The 24,419-nt window shown below is 42.8% G+C and overlaps 1 protein-coding gene across 4 annotated transcripts in view; it reads left to right on the plus strand.

Annotated features, from left to right (window-relative positions):
* The first annotated feature begins 155 nt into the window (after positions 1-155).
* Positions 156-24,419, plus strand: part of RNF121 (ring finger protein 121) — an 85,437-nt gene continuing 61,173 nt past the window's right edge. Inside the window, exon 1 of one of the 4 annotated variants that reach the window (XM_060159883.1) lies at positions 156-226. In XM_060159883.1, coding sequence (XP_060015866.1) covers positions 164-226 — 63 coding nt within the window. In that variant the 5' untranslated portion in view covers positions 156-163. Of the gene's footprint in view, positions 227-1,182; positions 1,286-4,440; positions 4,525-24,419 lie in introns of those variants that run through there. The other 3 variants (XM_060159886.1, XM_060159884.1, XM_060159882.1) reach the window with 3 other exon arrangements.

Genomic DNA, 24,419 nt, shown 5'->3' on the forward strand with positions numbered 1-24,419 from the left:
AGTGGGTAGCAGGTAGATGGTCTCTTAGTTCGCCTCAGGTCTCCGCCTGTCTTGGTGTCCCGCCCCCTCTGCCGGAGCCCGCACCGCCGATTGGCTAGGAGCACTTGAGCGGCGGAAGCAGCTGGCTCGCGCGGGGCCTGCGGGGAGGGGGAGAGTTGTGAAAATGGCGGCGGTGGTGGAGGTGGAGGTTGGAGCAGGTGCTGCCGGGGAACGGGAGTTGGATGAGGTAAGAAGAGTTGAGAGTCGAGGAGAGGAGAGACCCAACCTGAAACTGAAGGGAGGGGAGGGGAGGTATCGGAAGTGGGGGTCCTAGGAGAGATGGAATCCTGAGAGGGAAGGAGCCAACAGGAGACGGGTGCGGGGAGGGGGAAATCTGAGGTACCCTGGACTCCAGGACTCAGGGACTCGGAGGCGGTCGTGGGGCAGAAGACTTGCAGTAACCTCAAGGGTGGAGTTGGAGGACAGGAAGAGAAGCCAGAGGGGTTGGGGTGTTAAGATTTGGGATTATTAGGTGGGGGTCCTGGGAGGATTAGAGGGCCGCCAGGTAGCTTGAGTTGGAGGGGCGTGGGCTCCTGCAAGGGAAAGCCGGGTTTTACTGAGGGAAGAGACTCTGTCTAGGTTTTCAGTGGGGCTGGGGACGCGGACCGCGGAAGAGTGCTTATCTACTAGTATTAGGGCTTCGGGTTATGTTTACGTAAGAGCTCTTTACATTCTAGAACTTTGTACATAATGTGGGCTCAGGGAAGTTTTGGTCATCGAATGATAGAACGAATGGATGCATGGACAACTGTATATCGGAATTCACTCATTCACTCACTTAACAAACAACAAGTATCCCCTTTGTGCCGAGTCCTGGGCTAAGTGCTAGGGACCTTCCCATTGAAGAGCTCACAGTATGGTGGTGGGAGACGCATAAGAAGACTAGTCATTGCATCGGAGGTATAATGGTGGGACTGAGAAGAGGGGACCAATTCAGTTTGGGCTAGGGAAGGCTTCCCAGAGGAGATGAGTCTTAACAGATAAGTGATTCTCTCTCCCTCTTTCTTTTTCTTTCTCTCTCTCTCTCTCTCCCCCCCCTCCTCCCACCCGCCTCCCTTCTTCCCTCCTTCTAGACTTAGAAGTTCTTTGAGAGTGAGCTCTTGAGGGTATATGTCCCCTTTACCTACATAACAGGCATTTAACAACTGGTGTATTCAATTACCAGTGGTCCTTGAAGGAAATCACTAGGAGGAAGGAGACATTGAGTTTGAAGGAATGAAGGGACAGCACTGAGAAGCAGAGAGAGGTGAGAAAGGAAAGGGAAAAGATTCTGAGGCCAGAGGTACATTCATGGCTAGGGGTGCTTGTGGTTTTGCCCATGACAGCATATGGACGGCAGGGAGAAATAGGAGAAAGGGGATTGATTGTTGGGGATGGAACCAGTGGGATCTCTGAGGGATCAGAATCTTAGAGGCCCTGGCTGTGTGTTGGGGGTGAGGATTGGGGATGAGGCCCAGAGAAAGAGAGTAGAAGTCGACTTGAGAAGCAAAAACTGTTGTTTGGTGGTGGGATGACTTGGAGGTTTTGGTTTACCTGTTTGGGAACATTAAGGTGGAGGGGAGGAGACTGAGAAACTGGCAGGTGGTCAGAGCAGGGAGAGATTTTTAAAGAAGCATTTTAGACCCATATCTTTCAGTCACTAAAGACCAGGGATGTTTGGATGCCACTTGGTTGGTGAGGTGTGGTAGTCGTGGAAATGACTTCCAAGACCCCTTTCAGCTTTCAGTTTCTGTGATTATGGTTGGTTGTAGTTCAATGACATATATTTGAAAGTGCCTTGAAAAAGTAAGTACTGTATTTAAGTTATTATACATGGTTTGTTAGTCATGGGCTCTCCTTTGGGGAGGCAGATTTCAGTTACATATATCAGGGTTCATTGAGATAAAGAGCAAAAGTTTTGGCAAAGGAGAAAAGAACTTAAAGTTTTGATGTTAAACATTTTTGATTTTTGCTTCTTAGCTTTTTTTCTCTTATGGTTTTAAGAACTTAAGAGCTTCTAGTATCATAATTATACTTCCAGAGAGTCATGTCTAGAGGTCAACTTTATATGTAACCACTAGCATTTATCCCAGAAACTTCTGTTCCTTGTTTCATTTACTGAGAAATAATATAATCTGTTGTCTGAAAATTCTGTGTGGATGGTTCTATCCTTTTCCTTGTGTGTTTAAAAAAGTAACTTTGAGAAGCAGGAACAGACATCCCTTCAAGCTCAAAAAAAAGGAGGGGTGGGCAGGGGTATGGTCTGGCAGACCTTAGTTTGTGAGTTTCTTTCGATACTTCTATCTCCCCAGCTGTTTCTTAGTAGCCTTAACTAGTGAAAGAGAAGGTGAAATCCATCCTTTAATTTGTAATTATGGGGGTCTACTGTGTTTTATGCACTGGGAATCCAAAGATGAGTAAGACAGGATCTTTACCAATTTATAGTGTAGAGAAGAGACATGCAAATGGCCCACTGCAATACTAGATATTTGCTGTAATGGAAGTGTGTAACAGATTCAGTGGGGCACAAGAGACAAGCACTCAAGTCTGCTGGGGGATTCAGTGAGATCTTTATGATGGAGATGGATTTGAGTTGAAAAATTAAAGGTTAGGTTTATAAAGAAGCATATGGCATCAGAGTTGCTCTCCTGTAGTACCTTCTGCTTGGTAGAGAGACTATTGTGGAGCTCAGATTATAAAAGAGTAATGGATAGCCTAGCTAAGATGCAGTAGGGTACTCCTTGCCACTTCTTTGGAAAGATTGCATGCTCTGATTTGTTCTCTAGGATATCGGGCCTGTGTTTTCCAATATCAGATGCCGTTAGCATGATAACTAGTCTGGAATAGCAGCCATCAGTTTATTTATGTTCCTTTTGTCCGTTTCATTATTACTTTCTATAGTATTTAGTTAAGGTAATTAAGACTTTGCTCACTGCTTCTGTTTTTGAGAGGAAAAGAGCTACCAATAGAAAAGCCTGCTGTCTATTGAGCCCTTACCATAAACCAGCCCCTGTTTAAAGCCTACATTATCTCATTACTGACAGCAGCCCTGTGAATTAGTTGGTGTTTACCGCATTTTATAAATGACACTGAGGCAAGAGAGGTTAAGTAGCATTCCTAGGATTCCACAGTTTGTGAGGGGAAGTGCAGATTCCATCCCAGGTCTGCCTGTGCTATACTGAACTAAGTTTTACACCGCCATACTATACTGAACGCCTCGGTTCCATTTCTCATGCCAGACTCATCTTACCAAAGTAAACTACCTTTTTCTTAATATACAAAAGTCCCATCTCCGGGCTTCCCTGATGGCGCAGTGGTTGAGAGTCCGCCTGCCGACGCAGGGGACACGGGTTCATGCCCGGTCCGGGAGGATCCCACATGCCGTGGAGCGGCTGGGCCCGTGAGCCATGGCCGCTGAGCCTGCGCGTCCGGAGCCTCTGCTCTGCAACGGGAGAGGCCACAACAGTGAGAGGCTCGCGTACCGCAAGAAAAAAAAAAAAGTCCCATCTCCAAAATGTGAAGCAGCATTTCATTCCTGAGAGATTCAAAGTGGGGGTTAACTAAAGGAATATTGGTTTTTCTACACAGGTCGTTTAATTTACCTATAATTTGATTCTGCTGAACCCCTGGTCACGGGGAGTGATGAGCCCAGTGGCAATTAGGGAGATGAGAGATGGGTCTAGCCAGCTCAGGCTAGGGCTAGGTATTAAACGCTTTGATGACTGGCTAAGTTCTTCAACTTGCTAAACCACAGGGTGCTTGAGAATGTTAGGGAGGATAAAGCATGGGTACCAGCTTGGAGGCCCAGAAGCAGACCTATTCTGGAGCCAGTGAGTTCCTTCTTGAAGGGGGACCTGGCTAACCATGAGAAGAATTGGAGGCATCATCTTGGCACAGAGAGCTGGTTTGGGACCTAAGGTGAAAAAGCACTTCTACATCCAATCAGGGCCAGCCTGCCTGCCTGGCTAGTGCCTGTGAATTCCGGATGTGTCTACTCCCAGTAATTGTTCATCTGCCAAAATGATGTGATATTATGCAGAGTAGTGAGTAGTTTCCAGCTCAAGTTCAAAGCAGGTATCTCACCCTACAGCTAACTTGAGTTATTATTGCCTTTAGTGTGTAATTTCCCTCTTCTGGGCCTTGTTTTATTCTTGTTAAAAGAGGAGATTGGACTAGATTGGTTGTTTTTAAACCTTTAGTCATGAAACCCTTTATTCAAAAAAAAATCTCACTTTGAAGCCTTGTGGTCCTTGAAGGGACTCAGAACCCCTTGAGTATCTCAAGCCACACTTTGAAAATCAGGGAGCTTTCTCTTACTGCCAACTGATTGGGTGACCCTACTTTATGTTCCTTCAGCCCCCCTGTACTTCCTCTAACCCAGCTCTACCAAGCATTATTTTAACTGTCTGTCTTCCCCACTAGACTCTTAGCTACATGAGAGCGGAGTACAAGTCTATCTTGCTCATTGTTGCAGTCCCTTCACTCAGTATGGTGCCTGGCATAAAGGTGATTATTATTTTTGAGTAGTGGTAATAAGCTCCTCTCCTTAGTAGTATGTGCTTTTTTATTGAATGTTTACAGCATCCCTATGAGATTTGAACTATTGGACTAAGTCATGACTAAAGCTCTAACATACTGTGTACCATGTTTCTGATTACCGCCAGGTCTTTGTTTGTGCTGTCCTGTCTGCCTAGAGTACCTTTCCTTTCCCCCGTGTCTTTCCAAATCCCACCTGTACTTTAAGCTTCTAGCCCAAGGCTCTCTTGCTTTGTAGAACTATTCTGATTTACAATGATATCTTCTTTCCTTGTGTTTCATAGTTTTCTCTGTGTTCATTTATCAATTCATCAAACTTTTTGGAAGCACCTTCTGTATGCCAGGTACTGTGCTATGCTTGATCATACCAAGATGGGTAATGTGTGATAACTGCCTTCAAGGAGTTCACAGACTAGCCTGGGTGGAGAGAGAGTGATAAATAAGTACAAAAATGTGTCACAGGTGCTGTGTCAGTGGAATATGTGTAGTGGGTACATCAAGGAGGAAGTAGCAGTCTGTTATATCTTCTCAGGGAGGCTGTAGAAGTTCCCATCCCATGCTTCTTCAAAGTAGTAATCTTGGACTGTTTTGTTTTTCCTCCTGTGGGTCTCTCCCTGTAGACATTTGATAAATGTTCCTTGTTTCCAGGGATTTTTTTCCTCTAGGAATTCTTGGTTAAAGCCAAGATCTTATTGAGGGATTGACGCATGTGTGACTGAAGTTTAATCTTGGACATCTGACCATATATCTTTGGATTTTTTTTTTAAAGACGTGTAAAATGAGTAGTAGCATAATGTAGTGGGGAAAAAAACTAGAGTAGTAAACAATAGACCTAGATTCTAGACTAGAAATAGCAGATTTTGTTTTATCGCAGAGACAGCCAAATGATAACAGCTGCTTAGAAGGTTGTGTTGAGAAGGATTCTGAGGCCAGGGTTCAGCAGGAGAGTGCTAAAGGTGAAATGATATAGAATACTTACTCTGTGCCAGGTCCTGGTGCCAAGTATTTTATATGCATTATCTAATTTCATACCACAACCTTACAAGGTAGGTATTATGATGGTTATGTCCATTCTTCAGATATGGAAACTGAGGCATAGAGAGTTTAAGTAATTTGCCCACTGTCACACAGCTAGGTAAGTGACAGAGGTAGGGTTCAAATCCAGGATGACTCCTACATCTGTGCTTTTAACCACTCTGGGCAGTGTGAGTACTGTATGCTTCCCATACTGTCTTATGTTAGACATTTCTACTATATAAGTGTAGGACTTCATTTACAGAGGTGATTTGACTGGGGTAACGCTATTTGTCAGTCTCTCCCATGAGACTGAGTTCTCCTTGAAAGCCCTATCCATCCTTATATCCCTGGTGCCTGACATAGAGTATGATTCAATAAATGTTTGAAGATGCCAACTCATGAAAGATTCCATACCTTAATTCTTTTTTTTTTTGCGGTTCTTGGGCCTCTCACTGTTGTGGCCTCTCCCATTGTGGAGCACAGGCTCTGGATGCGCAGGCTCAGCGGCCATGGCTCACGGGCCCAGCTGCTCCGCGGCATGTGGGATCTTCCCGGACCGGGGCACAAACCCGTGTCCCCTGCATCGGCAGGCAGACTCTCAACCACTGCACCACCAGGGAAGCCCCATACCTTAAATCTTCATATGTGAAATGATAGGTTTGGACTAGATGACCTTCTAGAGGTTTCCCGCAGCTTTGAAAGTCTTGGATCCCAGGATTTTACTGTGCCTTGTGTTTCCTACAGTTTCTTTTGGGTACTCGGTGGATACTAGGGAATAACCAAATGATGGTATAATTATTATTAATAATCTGTGCAAATAATCTTGGGATGAGAGAAGAAAAAAATGGTGATAGGGAAGTTATACACAAAAAGGCCTACATGTAACCTCCAATTCTGTAACCTTTGTCTTTTTGTGCAGTCAGAGTCTCATACTCTGGCAGACACCCTATTTGCAGACAGTCTTTCCTTCCCATTTGGTTTCCCATTATAAACCTCCCATCCCCAGCTCTTTTTTTAGCTGTGCCACACAGCATATGGAATCTTAGTTCCCCGGACCAGGGATTGAACCCACGTCCCCTGCATTGGAAGCGTGGAGTCTTAACTACCGGACCGCCAGAGGAGTCCCTCACTCTTACTTTTTGCAGTCATTTGTTTGGTTAACCCATTACTTAATAACTCATCTACTTCCAGAAGGAATTTAAGGTGTCCTCTGGTCAATAAAGGAGGGTAGGAGAGAGGAAGAAAAAATGAAGAGGAATGTTCTAACTTCTTGAGTGCAGGGACTATCGTTTTCATCTCTCTACATTCCTCAGTTCTTGGCGCATAGCAGACATTTGTTGAATAAATGAGAATGTTTGTAGATATGGATTCCACTCAGGTTTAAGGAAGTGTTGACTAAATTGCAAAGGTTAACTGATGTACTCTGTTCTGGCAATAACACAGTAGTGCCTGACAGTACTATTTGCTTATAAACTGCTTATGAAGCATTTTCGTTTTTAATTAGTGCCATATTCCTCCTTACCAGTGAGTCATAGGCACAGTATCTGAGGACCTGCTTTCCGCCCCAACAGCACTCTGTATAGACATCTATCAACACTTGCCATGTTGTTTTGTTTGTCTCCCCCATCGCTCAGTGAACTCCTTGAGGGGACAGAACCATACCATTTTTCATCTCTGTGTTCCCAGCACCTAATCTCTCTCAGCGGCTAGCACAGAGTAGATATTCAGATGCTTATTGAACTTGAATCCTTTTTTTAAAATAAATTAATTTTATTTATTTTTTGGCTGCGTTGGGTCTTCGTCGCTGCATGTGGGCTTTCTCTAGTTGCGACGAGTGGGGGCTGCTCTTTGTTGCCGTGTGTGGGCTTCTCATTGCAGTGGCTTCTCTTGTTGCAGAGCACGAGCTCTAGGCGCACGGGCTTCAGTAGTTGTGGCACTCAGGCTCAGTAGTTGTGGCTTGTGGGCTCTAGAGCGCAGGCTCGGTACTTGTGGCGCACGGGCTTAGTTGCTCCATGGCATGTGGGATCTTCCCGGGCCAGGGATCGAACCCGTGTCCCCTGCCTTGGCAGGCGGATTCTTAACCACTGCGCCACCAGGGAAGCCCTGAACTTGAATCTTAAATCTAGTCCATCCACCCATGTTGAACACTCCCAGCAAGTGATCACCTCGTCTGTGTTTAAATCCCTCTAATGATAGGGAGCTTATCATTCTGTGGTCAGCCTGTTCCCTCTTCGAATTCCCCTGTTGCAATATTCTTCATACTGGGCTAGAATTCTTATTTCTGTAGCGTCACCTTTTTAGTCCTCCTTTTCCAGATCCTGCTTCTTTGCATCTTTGACCCATGGAGGCACATGCACTGACAGAGAATGCCTCTGAGGAGTTTAGTCTCAGTCCACCTGGAGCTATTTGTCCTGAAAGCTTACTCCATGAAAGCCAACCCAGGATAAGCCATCCAGCATCATTCCTCTTCTCTATTTTATTTTTCCCTTCTTGAAGTCATTTGTTATCTCTCTGCTCCTCAGAGGAAAATCTGTAGGTAAACATAAACTCATTAGTTCCCTCTAAAGTGCAGCTTTCCCAGGAGGATGCTGAGTTATGACCATGGGGCTTTTGGTCCTGAGCAACTAGGGAGAACCAGTGGGGAAAGGGGAAGCTGGAAGCAGAGAGCGTAGCCCTGCCAAGGTTTGTGTTCCCTCTGCCCTCCTTCCCCCTTCCCAGTAGCATATTCTCAATAACTGAATGTGTCTGTTATTAAGGAGGTCTCCAGTGGCATTTTATTTTCCATTGCCCATAGGATTGAACCTAACCTCTTCCTGAGCCTGTCATTTAGCGCCTTGCAGAAGCAGACTTTTCTCCTTCTATTTTAATGATAACAAATAATAGCTAACTTTTTTATTGCATACTGGTATAATGCCAGGCGTTATACCAAGCATTTTACATACATTAACTCTTTTAATTATATTTTAATACTATTATTGTCTTCACCTTCCGGATCAGTGAAAACTGAGGCACTGCCAAGTAATTTATTCAAGGTTGGATAGCTTGTAAGTAGACTTGGGATTTGAACCTGGTGATGTGACTCCATGATCTCTATTGCTGGTGTCCTCTATAACATGGATTTACTGCTTTCAAAATTCACCATATATTTATTGAGCATTTAATTTTGCCAGATACTTTATTTGGTCTTGGGGATTCATAAATGGTTAAAGAGACTATCTGTGCTCCAAAAGAGTTTATGGTCTAGTGGGGAGAGGGACCCATCAAGTGATAATGACGATGTAGTGTGATGAGTAGAGCTATATACCAGGTGCATGGGAGGAGTGTGAAAGTGTATTTGGGAGAGTTAGGGGAGACTTCAGAGATGATATGTCATTGGGCTGATTCTTAAAGGAGGGATAAAGTTTATCATATGGCTAGGAGGCCGGTTTACACCAAGCTAAAAGCACATATATGAAGGAGTGGAAGCATGATATCTTTAAGCATACTATTAAACATACTATTCTCCACTAATAAAACATTTAGTGATACCTGCTTGCTTTGTGCAAGCTACCATGTTAGGTACTTAGGTTGAGAGGAAAGACGCTAATTCATGTTTCATACCTTCAAGGAGCTTATACAGTTCAGTTAGAAAAATAGTACATGTAGTCCAGTTGGAAAGGCTATAATTATAAAATAAGTTCTAAATACCTTATCAATTGAAAAAAAAGTGCTATTTGGGAAGTAAATCTCATTGGAGGGGTTAGGGAAGACTTCGTGGAGAAGGAGCCACCCGATGATTTAAATTTCACTATAGAGAGCATCAGGAATAAAGGCCCCAAGTAAATGTGAGAAAGAAGGATGCGTTTGGGGAATCAGCAAGTAAGAGAGGACTAAGTACTAAATCTAGAAACATGGGTTGGAGCCAATATGAGGTTGACTTTATTTTATTTTATTTATTTATTTATTTATTTATTTGGCTGCATTGGGTCTTAGTTGTGGCACGTGAGATCTTTCGTTGTGGCGCGTGGGATCTTTTGTTGGCGGTGCGTGGGCTCTTCACTTAATTGTGGTGCATGCACGGGATTCTCTCTAGTTGTGGTGCGTGGGCTCCAGAGCATGTGGGCTCTGTAGTTGCGGCACGTGGGCTCTCGAGTTATGCTGCACCCTGCAGCACGTGGGATCTTAGTTCCCTGACCAGGGATGGAACTGGCGTCCCCTGCATTACAAGACGGATTCTTAACCACTGGAGCACCAGGGAAGTCCCGAGGTTGACTTTAAACACCAGGTTGAGGAGTTAAGATATATCCATTCATTCCTTCAGTCAGCGATTATTGAGTGCTTGAATATGCCAGATATGGTGCTGGGGACACAAACATGGAGACATGGCTCCAGCTTTCAGGGGGCTAATAGTCACATAGCGAAAGACGGACATGGAAACAAATGATGGTAGTGTATTATAAGTATGTGTTATGTACTGTGGTGACAAAGGAGGGAGTGATTAACTCTGCTTGGGGGAATCATTAAAGACTTAACAGAGAAGATGCTTGAGATGGTTCTTGAGGAGTAAGTTTGAGTTCAGTAGGTAGTCAAAAGTCTGTGAGGTATGGAAGAGTGGTCCAGCAAAATGAAAAGATACGCAAAGGCTTGGAGGCATTAAACAGCCTGGAATATTCTGGGAACTGTAAGAATGCCTGCATTACTGGAGTATAGGTTAAATGTAGGGGGATAGCAGTGAGTGATAAGGTTGGCGAGGCTTTTCTAACAACATAAGAAGAAGCTTGGGCTTATAACATGTTCAGATCTATGTCTCAGAATGATCAAGTCTGGTGGAAGTGTGGAAGTTATTTTTGGAGGGCTCAGCTTGGGGAAAGGAGAAGAAATTAGTTGGGAAGTACTGCAGTCGTCTAAGAGATGGTGGGGGGCTTCCCTGGTGGCGCAGTGGTTGAGAGTCTGCCTGCCGACGCAGGGGACACGGGTTCGTGCCCTGGTCCGGGAAGATCCCACATGCCGCGGAGCGGCTGGGCCTGTGAGCCATGGCCGCTGAGCCTGCGCGTCCGGAGCCCGTGCTCCGCAACGGGAGAGACCACAACAGTGAGAGGCCCGTGTACCGCAAAAAAAAAAAAAAAAAAAAAAGAGATGGTGGGGATCTGAGCAAGAGCAAAGGCAGTGAGGGTGGAGAAAAGTGAGTGGCTATAAAAATATTAAATAGCAGTGCTTCCACTGTTTTTTTTCCCTTTCCATTCCACTCCCTAATTCATTCACTCACACATTCATCAAGCATTTATTAAGTATGTAATCTGTATTGTTTATTCATTCTTCCCCTCTTCAAATACTTGTGACTTCAGGATGTCAGGAATATTCCTAGGTCCAGTAATTCAGCAGTGAACAGGACAACCAAGGTCCTTGCTCTTGTGAAGTTTACTTTCTAAATGGGGGAAATGCAAGTAATGAATAAGTAATAAGCAGGATAACTCCAAATGGTGATAGGTGCTCTGAGAAAAGTAGGGTGATAGGATAGAGAACGACTAGAGGAGAGGTGCTACTTTTAATACGGTGGTTTATGGAATGCCTCTGAGGAGGTGATATTTGAACTAAGACCTGAATGAAGAAGACTTAGCAATTTGAAGATTTGGAAGCATAAGTGTGTCAAGTGGAGGGAGAAGCAAGTATAAATCGGTGGGAACGAGTTAGGCATGTCTTGGGACCAAAAAAGAAGGCCAATGGGACTGAATTATAGTGAGCAAGAGAAAAATAGTACCATATGAAGTCAAGGAGTTTATAGCAGAGTCAGATCTGTAAGGCCTTGTAGATACTGCTAAATTTGTTGAATTTTATTGAGAGTACAATGAAAATTTTGGATGGTGTTAAAAATAGGAGTGAGGTGAGCTGATTTGCATTTTTCAAAAAGATCTTTCTGGCTGCTTTGAGGAGAACGGATTGTAGGAAGGCTTTCGAGGAGGGTAGTTAAGAGACTATTGCAGTAGTCTGGGTGAGAAATGATAGATTTGGAGTTTGGGGGCGGGGCGGGTAGGGTGGCAGAGATGGAGAAAAGTGGATGAAATTAGAATATGTTTTGAAGTAGAGCCTACAAGACTTGCTGGTGGATTGGATATGGGACGTAAGGGAAAGGAATAATCAAGCTTGACTTTCAGGTTTTATGAATTTGTTTTGCTTTGACTTGTAGTTGGCAACACCATGGCTGATGTTATTGTGTACTGAAACAGGATGGACTGGGAGAAATTTTTGTTGGGCGGTGGGGAGGAAATGCAGAAAAATTTTGGCCATGTTAAGTTTGAGATGGCTACATAAACATCTAAGTGGTGTTGTTAATTAGGCAGTTGGAAATATGAGCTTAGAGTCAGGGGAGAGGTCCGGACATTGGTCTGGGTCTCTGAAGATCTGGCTTTTTATACTAGCTCTACCACACGGTTGTTACGTGATACAAGTCAGTACGACACTCTGAGTTGCAATGTTGTCGGCTTAAGGTAATAATGAAGTTATTTGTTATGCCAGCCTTATGTATATGGTGGGAAAATCCTTTTCATTCATTTATCCATTCATCAAGTATACCCTGAGCATTTACAAAGGCACTGCCTTAGCTGTGAAGGATAACGAAGACATAGGCCCTACTCTCAGGCTGCTCATAGTCCAGTGGAAGAGTTAGTGAAATAAGCAGATGTAATAACTGCTGTAATACAGAGAAGCACAGAGCTCTCTGGGAGCACAGAAAATGGTGGGAAAGGGATCAGGAGAGGCTCCCCAGAGAAGCAGCACTTTAGCTGATGTGGAAAATGACTAGAAATTAACCAGCCAAAGAGAGAGGCGGAGGGCCCTCTAAGCAGGAGGAGCAACATGTGCAAGGTGGGAGGTGAGAGGGAGAGAACAGCACTGACAGGTCATTGTATAAGGTATAGTATTATTGGAGCATCCAAGTAGGAGGTGGGGCGTAATGAGGAAGTAGGAAGACTGGAAAGGGAGGCAGGTATAAGATCATGTAAGGCCTTATATGCTATGCTAAGGAGTTTGGATTGGAGAAGGGATTAAAGAGGCAGGGAATGGTGGCTCAGTGGTTAAGAATCCGCCTGCTAATGCAGGGGACACGGGTTCGAGCCCTGGTCTGGGAGGATCCCACATGCTGCGGAGCAACTAAGCCCATGTGCCACAACTACTGAGCCTGCACTCTAGAGCCCGCGAGCCGCAACTGCTGAGCCCGTGTGCTGCAACTACTGAAGCCCACGCTCCTAGAGCCCGTGCTCTGCAAGAAGAGAAGCCACCGCAATGAGAAGCCTGTGCACTGCAACAAAGAGTAGCCCCTGCTCGCTGCAACTAGAGAAAGCCTGTGTGCAGCAACAAAGATCCAACGCAGCCAATAAATAAATAAATAAAGTAAGTAAGTAAGATGTAAAGATGATAGCCAGAAAAAAAAAAATAATAAAGAGGCAGGGAAGACATACCTTAATCCAGGCAAGTAGGGCTTCCAGACTTTCTAATTCCAAAGTGCATGTGCTTTCCGGTGTATTATACATAGTGCAGGGGAGCATATGTTAAGTGCCAGGCAGACTGGAGTCAGATCATGGCCTTGTGTGGTCACAGGAGAGGTTACTCTCAATGCTGTCGTGGAGGGCACTGTGTGGCCTACTGAAGAGTTCTTCCTTTCTCTTATAGGCAGCATTGGCAAACCAGAAGATTTTGAATTTGAGTGACACAGTGACTAGCAGGAAGGGCATGAAGTTGAAGGGCCTAGATTATGTTTGTAGCTTGAATAGTATTATAGAAAGGAAGAGATGTTAGAGACATTTCCTGCCTCACTGACCTAGGCCTTCTGGTGCAACGAGCCATGTTCTTCAGTTTTTCCTTCTCCCCAAAGCTTCCTTCAGTCCTATTTGTATTCTGTGTTAAGTTTGGAAAGTATTTACTGTTGGCTCTTAATGATCACGAAGGATTTCATGTTAGTGCTTAAGAGGAAGAGTCACTTTCTAACTTAGAAACCACAAAGGATGGAGCACCTTTGCCAGCTGTACATCACTGATGTGGTCCAGATACCAGCCTGTCTCTCTAGATCAAGTTTGAGCTCCTTAAGGAGAAGAAAGGGCACTTCAGGCAAAGCCAGCATGTCATTTAGTGCTGTCATGTGCTTGATATCTCCCACTGGCTAAGGGAATGGAGGGAGGGGGCCAGTTTTCTAAGTAATAGAGCATTTTGATGACTACTTCTGAGCGTGGGCCGCTGCAAGAATGGCTTATATAGAAGTTGCTTCTTATTCTCAGAGAGCAGCAGCTGTCTCAGGGGTAACTGGTAGTAGCCAGTATAAACAGGTAAGTTCTGTTGGTTTCAGATGGCTTTCCAAGTTCCTCTGGATTCTTTTGCAACATCATCCCCACTGTCTGTTCAAGTGAGAGTTACTCAGTCTCTGTGTATTTCCAAGGTGTGTGCTTTATGTCTAGCGCTAGGTGTAAAGTGTGAGGGAGATGCTGAATGAGTAAGGCATTATTCTTTTTTAAAAAAATAAATTTACTTATTTATTTTTGGCTGTGTTGGGTCTTCGTTGCTGTGCATGGGCTTTCTTTCTCTAGTTGCGGAGAGCCAGGGCTACTCTTCATTGCGGTGCACGTGCTTCTCGGTGCAGTGGCTTCTCTTGTTGCGGTGGCTTCTCTTGTTGCAGCGGCCTTTCATTGTGGAGCATGGGCTCTAGGCGTGCGGGCTTCAATAGTTGTGGCTCGTGGGCTCAGTAGTTGTGGCTCGCAGGCTCTAGAACGCAGGCTCAGTAGTTGTTGCGCATGGGCTTAGTTGCATGTGGGATCTTCCTGGACCAGGGCTTGAACCCATGTTCCCTGCACTGGCAGGTGGATTCTTAACCACTGCACCACCAGGGAAGTACCTAAGGCATTATTCTTGTCTTCAAAGCAGTTAATGTTATGTAACATCCATTTAACATTTATTGAACACATACAATGTGCCAGATTACGTGCTAGTTCTTTGAAATGCAGAAATTAGTAAGAATCAGATGATCCTCAGACCACTTAGGATTGCTAAATGGGAAAAAATATTTGCAAACCATATATTTGATGAGGGACTTGTGTTTGGGATATGTAATGAACTCTTACAACTCAACAAGAAAAAGATAAATAATCCAATAAAAAATGAACAAAAGATCTGAATACACCAAACGATCAGAATAGACCTATCTCCAAAGAAAATATATAAATGGCCAATAAGCACATGAAAAGATGTTGAACATCATTAGCCATCTGAGAAATGCAAATCAAAACTACAGTGAGATACCACTTCATACTCACTATGATGCTATAATCAAAAAGACATAATAACAAGTGTTGTAGATGTGGAAAAGTTGGAATCCTCATACACTGCTAGTGGAAATGTAAAATGGTGCAGCTGCTGTGGAAAACAGTTTGGCAATTCCTCAAAAGGTTAAGCGTAGAGTTACCACATGACCCAGTAATTCCACTCCAGATATATACTTGAGAAATAAAAACATATGTCCCTATAAAAGCTTATACACTAATGTTCATAGCAATATTATAATAGCCCAAAAGTAGAAACAACTCAAATGTGTATCAGCTGGTAAATGGATAAATAAAATGTATGTCCATACAGTGCAAGATTACTTGTCAAGAAAAAGGAGTGAACTACTGATACATGTTGTAACATGGATGATCTTTGAAGAACATTATGGTACATGAAAGAAGCCAGTCAAGGGACTTCCCTGGTGGTGCAATGGTTAAGAAGCCGCCTGCCAGTGCAGGGGACACAGGTTCGATCCCTGGTCCAGGAAGATCACACATACCACAGAGCAACTAAGTCCATGTGCCACAACTACTGAGCCTGCACTCTAGAGCCTGTGAACCACAACTGCTGAGCCCACGTGCCACAACTACTGAAGCCCATGCGCCTAGAGCCCGTGCTCCACAACAAGAGAAGCCACAGCAATGAGAAGCCCGCACATCGCAACTAAGAGTAGCCACTGCTCACCACAACTAGAGAAAGCCTGCGTGGAGCAACGTAGACCCAACACAGCCAATCAATCAATCAATCAATAAACAAACAAAAGTAATTTTATTTTTTTAAAAAAAGAGGCCAGTCAAAAAAGATAGCATATTGTATGATTTCGTTTACATGAAAGGTCCAGAATAGACAGATCTATAGAGATATAAAGTAGATTGATTAGTGGTTGCTTAAGTCTAGGGATAGGAATAGGGAGTTGGCCAGTGGGCTTGAGCTTTCTTTTTAGTGTGATGGAAATGATTTAAAATAAGATGGCTGTACAACTCTATAAATATATGAACAGTCATTGAACTGTCCACCTGATATGGATGCTATACCTCAACAAAGCCTTAAAAATAAGAAAAGATCCTTGGCCTCAAGATGATTAGAGTCTAGTGAGGGAAACAGAAACAAGTATAAAAAGTAATAAATGTGACCTTAGAGGTTTGTGCAAATTGTAAATTTCTTCAGGAGAACAGAGGAGGAAAGGAATTACTCCACCTGAGGAGATCTACTAGACTCTAAACTCCTTGAGAGTGAGAGCTGTTATTTATTGTATCCCCTGTCTAGAGCTTAACATATGATCAGTTAACAGTTGTTGAATGGGTGTGTGAATGAATAAAGTTGGAGAATGTGTCACAAAGGAGGTGATATTTGAGCTACATCTTAAAGAAGGAATAGAAATGGACTAGACAGTGAAGGTGAGGAAAGAATTCTAAGGAGAGAAGACAGCAGCAGCCAAATCACTGAGGGATAAAAGGGAAGAGCACCTTAGAGTGGTAAGTGGTTTAGTGTGGCTGGAGTAAAAGCTGTTTATTGGAGGTGGTGAGATAAGTAGCTGGTTATATACCACATTATGAAACACCTTGTGTGTCATACAAAGGAGTTTGGACTTTAATCCAAAGGCAGTAGAAAGTTATCCAAGTTTGTCAAAGTAGGGGGCTGATGCAGTCAGATGTGTGTCTAATAAAGATTACTGTGGCTGCTCCTGTTATGAATCTGTACTGGCAAGATTTGCATCAGGGAGATCACTCAGAAGTCACTGCAGGTCTAGGAGAGAGCACGAGATAAAGTCTGAACCAAGAATGTGTGGCAATGAAAAATTAGAGGGAGATTTCATAGGTGGGTAGATGTGATCAGCACATGGATAGTCCAGATTTAGGGCTTTAGGAGTTTCACAGAAAGCTGTAGAAAGTTCTGTTCTGGAAGGGCTCTGTAAGAGGTGACATCTGGGTTGGATCTTTAAGGATGGGTAGAAAAGTATAGAGTGTATTAGAGGCTGGAGTGCATATGGGAAAGAGTAAGAGAGGAGGGCCAGGTGGGGAGGAAGCCAGTCTGAGAAATACGAATTTTATGGGGTAGGAATTGAAGAACCAAAGAAGTGTACATTAGGTGCCCCCAAATTTGATAATTGTTGAATGGGAGAGAGGTTGTTAAACTATTCCTCCCACTTTTGTATAAATTTTAAAAGTTTCTTTAAAAAAGCTTTCCAATTCAGCTGGCCTGGAGGATGTGCTTTTCTGGTGATGGTAGGAGGGGTAGGAGTGGAGGGCAGACAGCAGCCACAGCAGTTATTTTCAGCCAGCATCTACTCTGACTCCACTGCCTACAGTGTGCTGTCCATGTCAGGCTTTTCAGTTAGGCTAAGCATAACCAATGTCTGCATGATCCCCAGCTGACTTACGAGGTCTGAAAAGTGAGGTAGTTCCACTTTAATTTATTGGCCTGGAATTCTTGCCAGGGCTAAGGAGTTGGAGAAAAATGTGAGTGAGAGGGGAATACAGAGCCACAAATAGGGGTAGCCTGTGAAACTTTGGACTTCATTTGTAATCCTAATCACTCAGCACACCATAGTATCTGTCCCCCCCGAGATAGAGGCAGCCAGCCTGGTGGTTTTGCTGTACCAGGTTCAGGAACTAACTAATCTCTCCTTTCTCTGGGCTTACACAGCATTTTGTTTATACGTCAGTGGTTATCCTTATCATATTATGTTTAATCTGTCTCACCCCTACCCCCTGGACTGTGACTACCTCAAGGGCAAAGGTTGGGCTTATTCATCTATAATGTTTTGTGAAAGAGTGAAGTCTCTAGCTGCATGATTGATCATTCTGTAACTTGACAGGATCAGCTGAGACCTTTGAAGTTCCCGGTTGCCCTGGTAGATGGGGTTCCAGAGTTTAGGGCCCTTTGCAGTTAGAAGGTACTTGAAGCCAGGGCAAGAGGTCATCCCCCAAGTGATGGATATTCCTGATGCATGCTTATGGTAGTCACTTGGTAAATTTTCATTGATTTAATTTGGTAGCATCCTGTTAAATCACACCTCACTACACTAAAGGCATTTTGCTTTCACTTCTGTGGTACCTAAGGTAACTGTGGCAGTTTGGAAAGCCAAAGTATTATAGCTGACTCCAAAGCTTTGGAGTTAGACAGATTTGACAGATTTGGTATGAATTATTATAGCATTTTAGCTTTAAGGGACCTTGAAAGTAACTTAAGCCAATTTCCTCATTTTATATATGGGGAAACAGGCATAGAGAGAAGTGCCCTGTTCATTGACATATAGCAAGTAAATAGCTATGCCAGATCAGGACCTACAACCCTTTTTCTTGTCACTGAGAAAGGTGGTTGTTGCCCTGAAGCCATTTCTTGGGGTGAAAAGTGGGAATGAGGTAAAACCCAAGGAAATAAGACATACTACATGGGCTAGTTTCAGCAAGTTCTCCTGTTATTGGAAGGCTTTCTGGGGAAACCAAACCAGAGTGTCTACATGTAGCCACATAATGGCCTCCTTTTTCATTCTTTCTTCTCTTACCCTGCTTTCTTTTTCTTCATAACACTGCTACCAGAAATTATTTCATATATATAAATATATGCTTATTTGTATATTTATTGTCTGTCTTCTTCATTATATGGTAAGTTTTATAAGGGAAGAGACTTTGTTTTATGCCTGTCTTGTAATTGAATGAACAGATATTTATGGGCTGTCAAGGTGCCAGGCACATGCTTCCTATGACTTTGGTGTTTGTAGGTCATGACATGTCTGTTTCTTTGTTTGCATTTGATCATGAATGTATCTAAACCTTCCTTGAACACAGAATACACATTATTGGCAAATGATTGCCCAATAACTGTATAGTGCTCATAGGAGTAGAGTGAGGTTACCTTTTCTGTGTGGATTTAGGCAGTGTGAGATTTAATGTGAACCTAAACCTCATGCCGCTTGATCAGGCCGGGTAGAGAACAGAATCTCAGAAGCAGCAGAGCTATGTGATTTGGCAGCTGGGGAGAGAATTCTTGGTGCATAGCTGTGGGGAGACAGCAGGACTCAGGGCTGACTTATCCAATAGGCACAGTACCCAGGGGCCCATAAAGATGTCTTAACTTCTTTCAATCAGAAGAAAAAATGAATATAATTCATCTTGGATTATATCTATACAGTCATAAAATATATTTTAAAATATTTTTCTAATAGAGAAAGGGTTCCACAAAGGCAAAAGTACCTAGGGCCCATGAAAGTCATAATGTGGCACTAGCAGGACCTTGTGACTAGTCATTGGCTTGGCCATTTGTGGCCCTAAGCCCTGACTCTGATTTCTCCCTTAAGGTCTGTGATCCTCTCCCCATCACTCCTATCCCTATGCCCCATAACGGTGATCTTCATTCAGTGAGTCATTTTTCTCCTTTATATCTCATTTGTGCCTTCTGTAAAATGGAAACAATTGTGTTCCTTCTGCTGAGTAAATTCATGCTTTTAAAACAACCTAATTATTTTATTTTTAAATCTGTCTTCTCAAGGGCAGGAAAAAAAGTCTGGTTCATCTTTGTATCTCCATGCCTAGCCCAGAACCTACACATTTAGAACAGAAGTACCTTAAATGAGAGTAAATGAATAAATGTATCAAACCTCACAGATAGCTTCAGAGGCTTTCTTTAGGCTTTATCTTTCTCTATGGTATGATTTACGTATGTTCTTTATGGTATTGGATATATGGTATTATATATCTCCAGCTACCTTTTTAGTCTTTCTGAGGTTCTGTCAGCAAAATTTATAGAGCTATGTGGACACTTAAGAAAATGATGTGGAAAACAAGAGTGTTGCACCATCTTAGAGAGTTAAGAGCCGATGTGATCAATCAGGTACACATGGGGAATGAATAGTCTTTTCAACAAATGATGCTGAAACAACTAGATAGCCACAGCTAGTAGGACTCCTGCCTCACACCATATACAAACATTGACTCAAAACAGACCAATGACCTAAATGTAATAACTAAAACTATAAAACTCTTAGAAGAAAACAGTTATAAATCACTACCAAATTAGGTAACGATTTCTTAGATATGACACCAAAAACACAAGCAATAAAAGAAAAAGTAAATTGGGTGTCATCACAATGAAAAACTTTTGTATTGCAAAGGATACCACCAAGAAAGTAAAAAGGCAACCCACAGAATGGGAGAAAATTCTTGCAAGTCATATATCAGATAAAGGATTTTGTATCCAGAATATATAAAAAACTTTTACAACTCAACAATAAAAATATAAATAATTTTTAAAATGGGCAAAAGAGGGCTTCCCTGGTGGCGCAGTGGTTGAGAGTCTGCCTGCCGATGCAGGGGACACGGGTTCGTGCCCGGGTTCGGGAAGATCCCACATGCCGCGGAGTGGCTGGGCCCGTGAGCCATGGCCGCTGAGCCTGCGCGTCCGGAGCCCGGAGCCTGTGCTCCGCAACGGGAGAGGCCACAACAGTGAGAGGCCCGTGTACCGCAAAAAAAAAAAAAAAAAAAAAAAAGGGCAAAAGAGTTCCAATAGGCATGTAAGAAGCTTGGAAATCACCTTTCTGTCCTAAGAACAAGTAAAAAGCTGAACAAACTGAAAAATCAACAATTCTTAGATTTTTAAGAGAAGTAAGGTCACAGGGCAAAGGCAAATTGCTGCCCCCCAAATTGGAGAGACGAACAGGTGAATACAGAGAATCACAACTTACAGAAGCAGAAACCTCTTTGGGAACCAGTGCTGGAGAAGGGAAACCTGGATTGTAATTGATGAATTGCTGGAGGCTCAGTATGGACAACTCAGAGTTAAAAAACTCCAGGGGGACTCAGTCATTGAGGGCCCCCCACAATGACTTCTTGGATATCTATCAGGTTCTTACACTGAGTTGAGAAAAACCCTTTTGTGCTTTGGGGAGGGGTGGGGGAAAGGAGCCATTTAACAATACTACAGAGCATTCTGTTCTTCTTAAGGTCTGCCATCAGGGGAAACTTTAACCAAAGCCTAACCTGTTGGGGTTTTTTTGTTGTTGTTGTTGTTGTTTTTTGCGGTACGCGGGCCTCTCACTGTTATGGCCTCTCCCGTTGCGGAGCACAGGCTCCGGACGCGCAGGCTCAGCGGCCATGGCTCATGGGCCCAGCTGCTCTGCGGCATGTGGGATCTTTCCGGACCGGGGCACGAACCCGTGTCCCCTGCATCGGCAGGCGGACTCTCAACCACTGTGCCACCAGGGAAGCCCCTGTTGGGGTTTTATCAGAGCCTAACTGACCCAGGGAAAAGGAAATACCCATCTCTAGTCAGCCCTAGCCTTTCATCTTGGAGAAGGGAAATACCCAATTCCAGTCTACTCACACCATCATGTCCCACCTAAGAGGGGTGGGTGAGGCACTGAGAAGCACTTGTGAAGTTCACATTCCAGAGGCACAGACTCACTAAAAGACTGAAACCCAATCATAGGACTATAGAATGCTTCCCCTCCCTCAACATGCCACCACATTACTAAAGGTCTATTTATAGCAGTTCCTTTTACCTGGTATATCATGCCCAGCTATCAAGAAAAAATTACAAGATATACTAAAAAGCAAAATACACACTTTGAAGAGACATACCAGGTATCAGAATTAGACCCATCTATGGCAGGGATCTTGGAATTATTAGACAGGGAATTTAAAATAAGTATGATTTACCGTGCTAAGGCTCGAATGGATAAAGTAGATGACATGCAAGAACAACTGGGCATTGTAAGCAGAGAGATGGAAATTCTAAGAAAGAACCAAAAAGAAATGTTTAGAGATCAAAAACACTGTAACAGAAATGAAGAATGCCTTTAATGGGCTTATCAGTAGACTAGACATGGCTGAGGAAAGAATCTCTGAGCTTGAGGATATTTGAGTAGAAACCTATAAAAGTAAAAAGAAAAAAGACTAGAAAAAGCAAAATAACCAAGAACTGTGGGACAACTACAAAAGTAATGTATGCTGCTGTGATCTGAATGTTTGTGTTCCCCCCAAATTCATATGTTAAACTCCTAATCCTCAAGGTGATGGTATTAGGAGGTGGGGCCTTTGGGAGGTGATTAGGTCATGAGGGCAGAGCCCTCATAATTGGGATTTGTGCACTTATAAAAGAGGCCCCACAGAGTTTCCTAGCCCCTTGCACCATGTGAGGACATAACAAAAAGTCAGCTGTCTGTGAACCAGGAAGCCCTCACCAGACACAGAATCTGCTTGTGCTGTGATCCTGGACTTTCCACACTCCAGAAATGTGAGAAGTAAATGTTTGTTGTTTATAAGCCACCCGGTCAATGGTATTTTATTATAGCAGCCTGAACAGACTAAGACAGATGCATCATGAGAATACCAGAAGGAGAAGAAGGAGAGAAACAGAATATTTGAAACAATAATGACTGAGAATTTTCCCAAATTAATGTCAGACACCAAACCACTGATCCAGGAAGTTCAGAGAACACTAAGGATAAATGCCAGAACCCCCCAATAAATCTAGGCATATCATTTTTCAAATGATAGGAAATCAAAGACAAAAAATCCTGAAAGAAGCCAGAGGAGACAACACCTTAACCTACAGAGGAGCAAAGATAGGAATTAACCCCCAGTTTATCCTCAGAAACCATGCAAGCAGGAAGAGAGTAGAATGAAATGTTTACAGTGTTGAAAAAAACAAAAACCCCACCAGCCTAGAATTCAGTATCCCATGAAATTAGCCTTCAAAAGAGGAGAAATAAAGACAGACAAAAATAGAGCAAATTTATTGCCAGTAGGCCTGCCTTGCAAGAAATGTTAAAAGAAGTTCTTTAGAGAGAGGAAAATAATGGAAGTCAGAGCCTCAGATCTACATAAAGAAAGGAAGAGCATTGGAGAGGGAATAAGTGAAGGTAGAATAAAAACATTTATTTTACTAATTCTTTTTTTAATGAGCGATTTTAAGTTTTATTGTATCTTAAATGTCATTTTCCATATGTTCATAGCTACTATATAGAAATACAGTTTTTGTGTGTATGTTTATATTGTATTTTGCCACCTCGTTGAACTCTCTTATAAATTCTAGCCCTTTTTTTTTTTTTTTGGTAGATTCTTTGGGATATTCTATGTAGGCCATGATGTCATCTGCAAATAAGGGGCAGTTTTATTTCTTTCCAATCTGTACCTTTTATTGCCTTATTTTGCTGGCTAGAAACTTCAGTATTATGTTGAATAGTAGTGGTGAGGGTGGACATCCTGACATTTCGGATCTTAGGGGGAAAGCATTCAATCTTTCACCATTAAATATAATGTAAGCTATAGGATATTTGTAGATGCTCTTTTATTTTATATATTGTTTTTTTTTTTTTTTTTTTGCTGCACCACACAGCTTATAGGATTTTAATTTCTCGACCAGGGATCGAACCTGGGCCCTTGGCAGTGAGAGCATGGAGTTTTAACCACTGGACTACCAGGGAATTCCCTGTTTTATATATTGTTGATTGATCTAACGGAATAGTTTTTTCAAAGTAATAATACCAACACTACATTTGACTATGTGTGTGTGTATTTATGGATAAGTGAAATGAATGACAGCAATGATACAACAAGCGTTGAGAGGGAAGAATTAGGATTATTTTGTTGTTATAAGGTACTCAAACTATCTGTAAGGTGGTATAGTACTATTTGAAAGTGGGTTTTACTCTAGAGCAACCACTAAAAGAAGTAAAAATAAAAGTATAGGGAATTCCCTGGTAGTCCAGTGCGCTTTCACTGCCGAGGGCCTGGGTTTGATCCCTGGTCGGGGAACTAAGATCCCACAAGCTGCACAGTGAGGCCAAAAAATATTAATAATAATAAATTTTTAAAAAAAGTATAACTGATAAGCTAAGAAAGGAAAGAGAATGTAATCATATAATATTCTCAGTTAAAACTATAAAAGGCAGAAAAAGATTGGAAGACAAAAATAGAAACAAAGAATAAGGGCAACAAATAGAAAACAGTAACAAATATAGTAGATGCTAATCCAACTATATTAATAATCACTTTGAACGTTAATGGTCTAAATACATCAGTTAAAAAACAGAGATTGTCAGAGTGGATAAAAAATACAAGACCCAACTCTATATCTAAAAGAACCCCATTTTAAATAAAAGGACACATATAGATTAAAAGTAAAGGAATGGGGAAAGATATATCAGGCTGACAATCAAAAGAAAGCAGGAGTAGCTATATTAATTTCAGGTAGAGCAGACTTCAGAACACAGAAAGTTATCAGGGATCAAGAGGAGCATTACAGGGCTTCCCTGGTGGCGCAGTGGTCAAGAATCCCCCCGCCAGTGCAGGGGACACGGGTTCAGAGTAACCAAGCCCATGTGCCACAACTACTGAAGTCCGCATGCCTAGAGCCTGTGCTCCACAACAAGAGAAGCCACTGCAATGAGAAGCCTGTGCATAGCACTGAAGAGTAGCCCCCACTCGCCACAACTAGAGAAAGCCTGCACGCAGCAACGAAGACCCAACGCAGCCAAAAATAAATAAGTTAATTAATTAATTAATTTAAAAAAAGAGGGGCATTACATAATGATAAAGAAGTCAGTTCTCCAAGAAGACATA

The sequence above is a fragment of the Lagenorhynchus albirostris genome, chromosome 9 (assembly GCF_949774975.1).
Source record: "Lagenorhynchus albirostris chromosome 9, mLagAlb1.1, whole genome shotgun sequence".
Taxonomy (NCBI): domain Eukaryota; kingdom Metazoa; phylum Chordata; class Mammalia; order Artiodactyla; family Delphinidae; genus Lagenorhynchus; species Lagenorhynchus albirostris.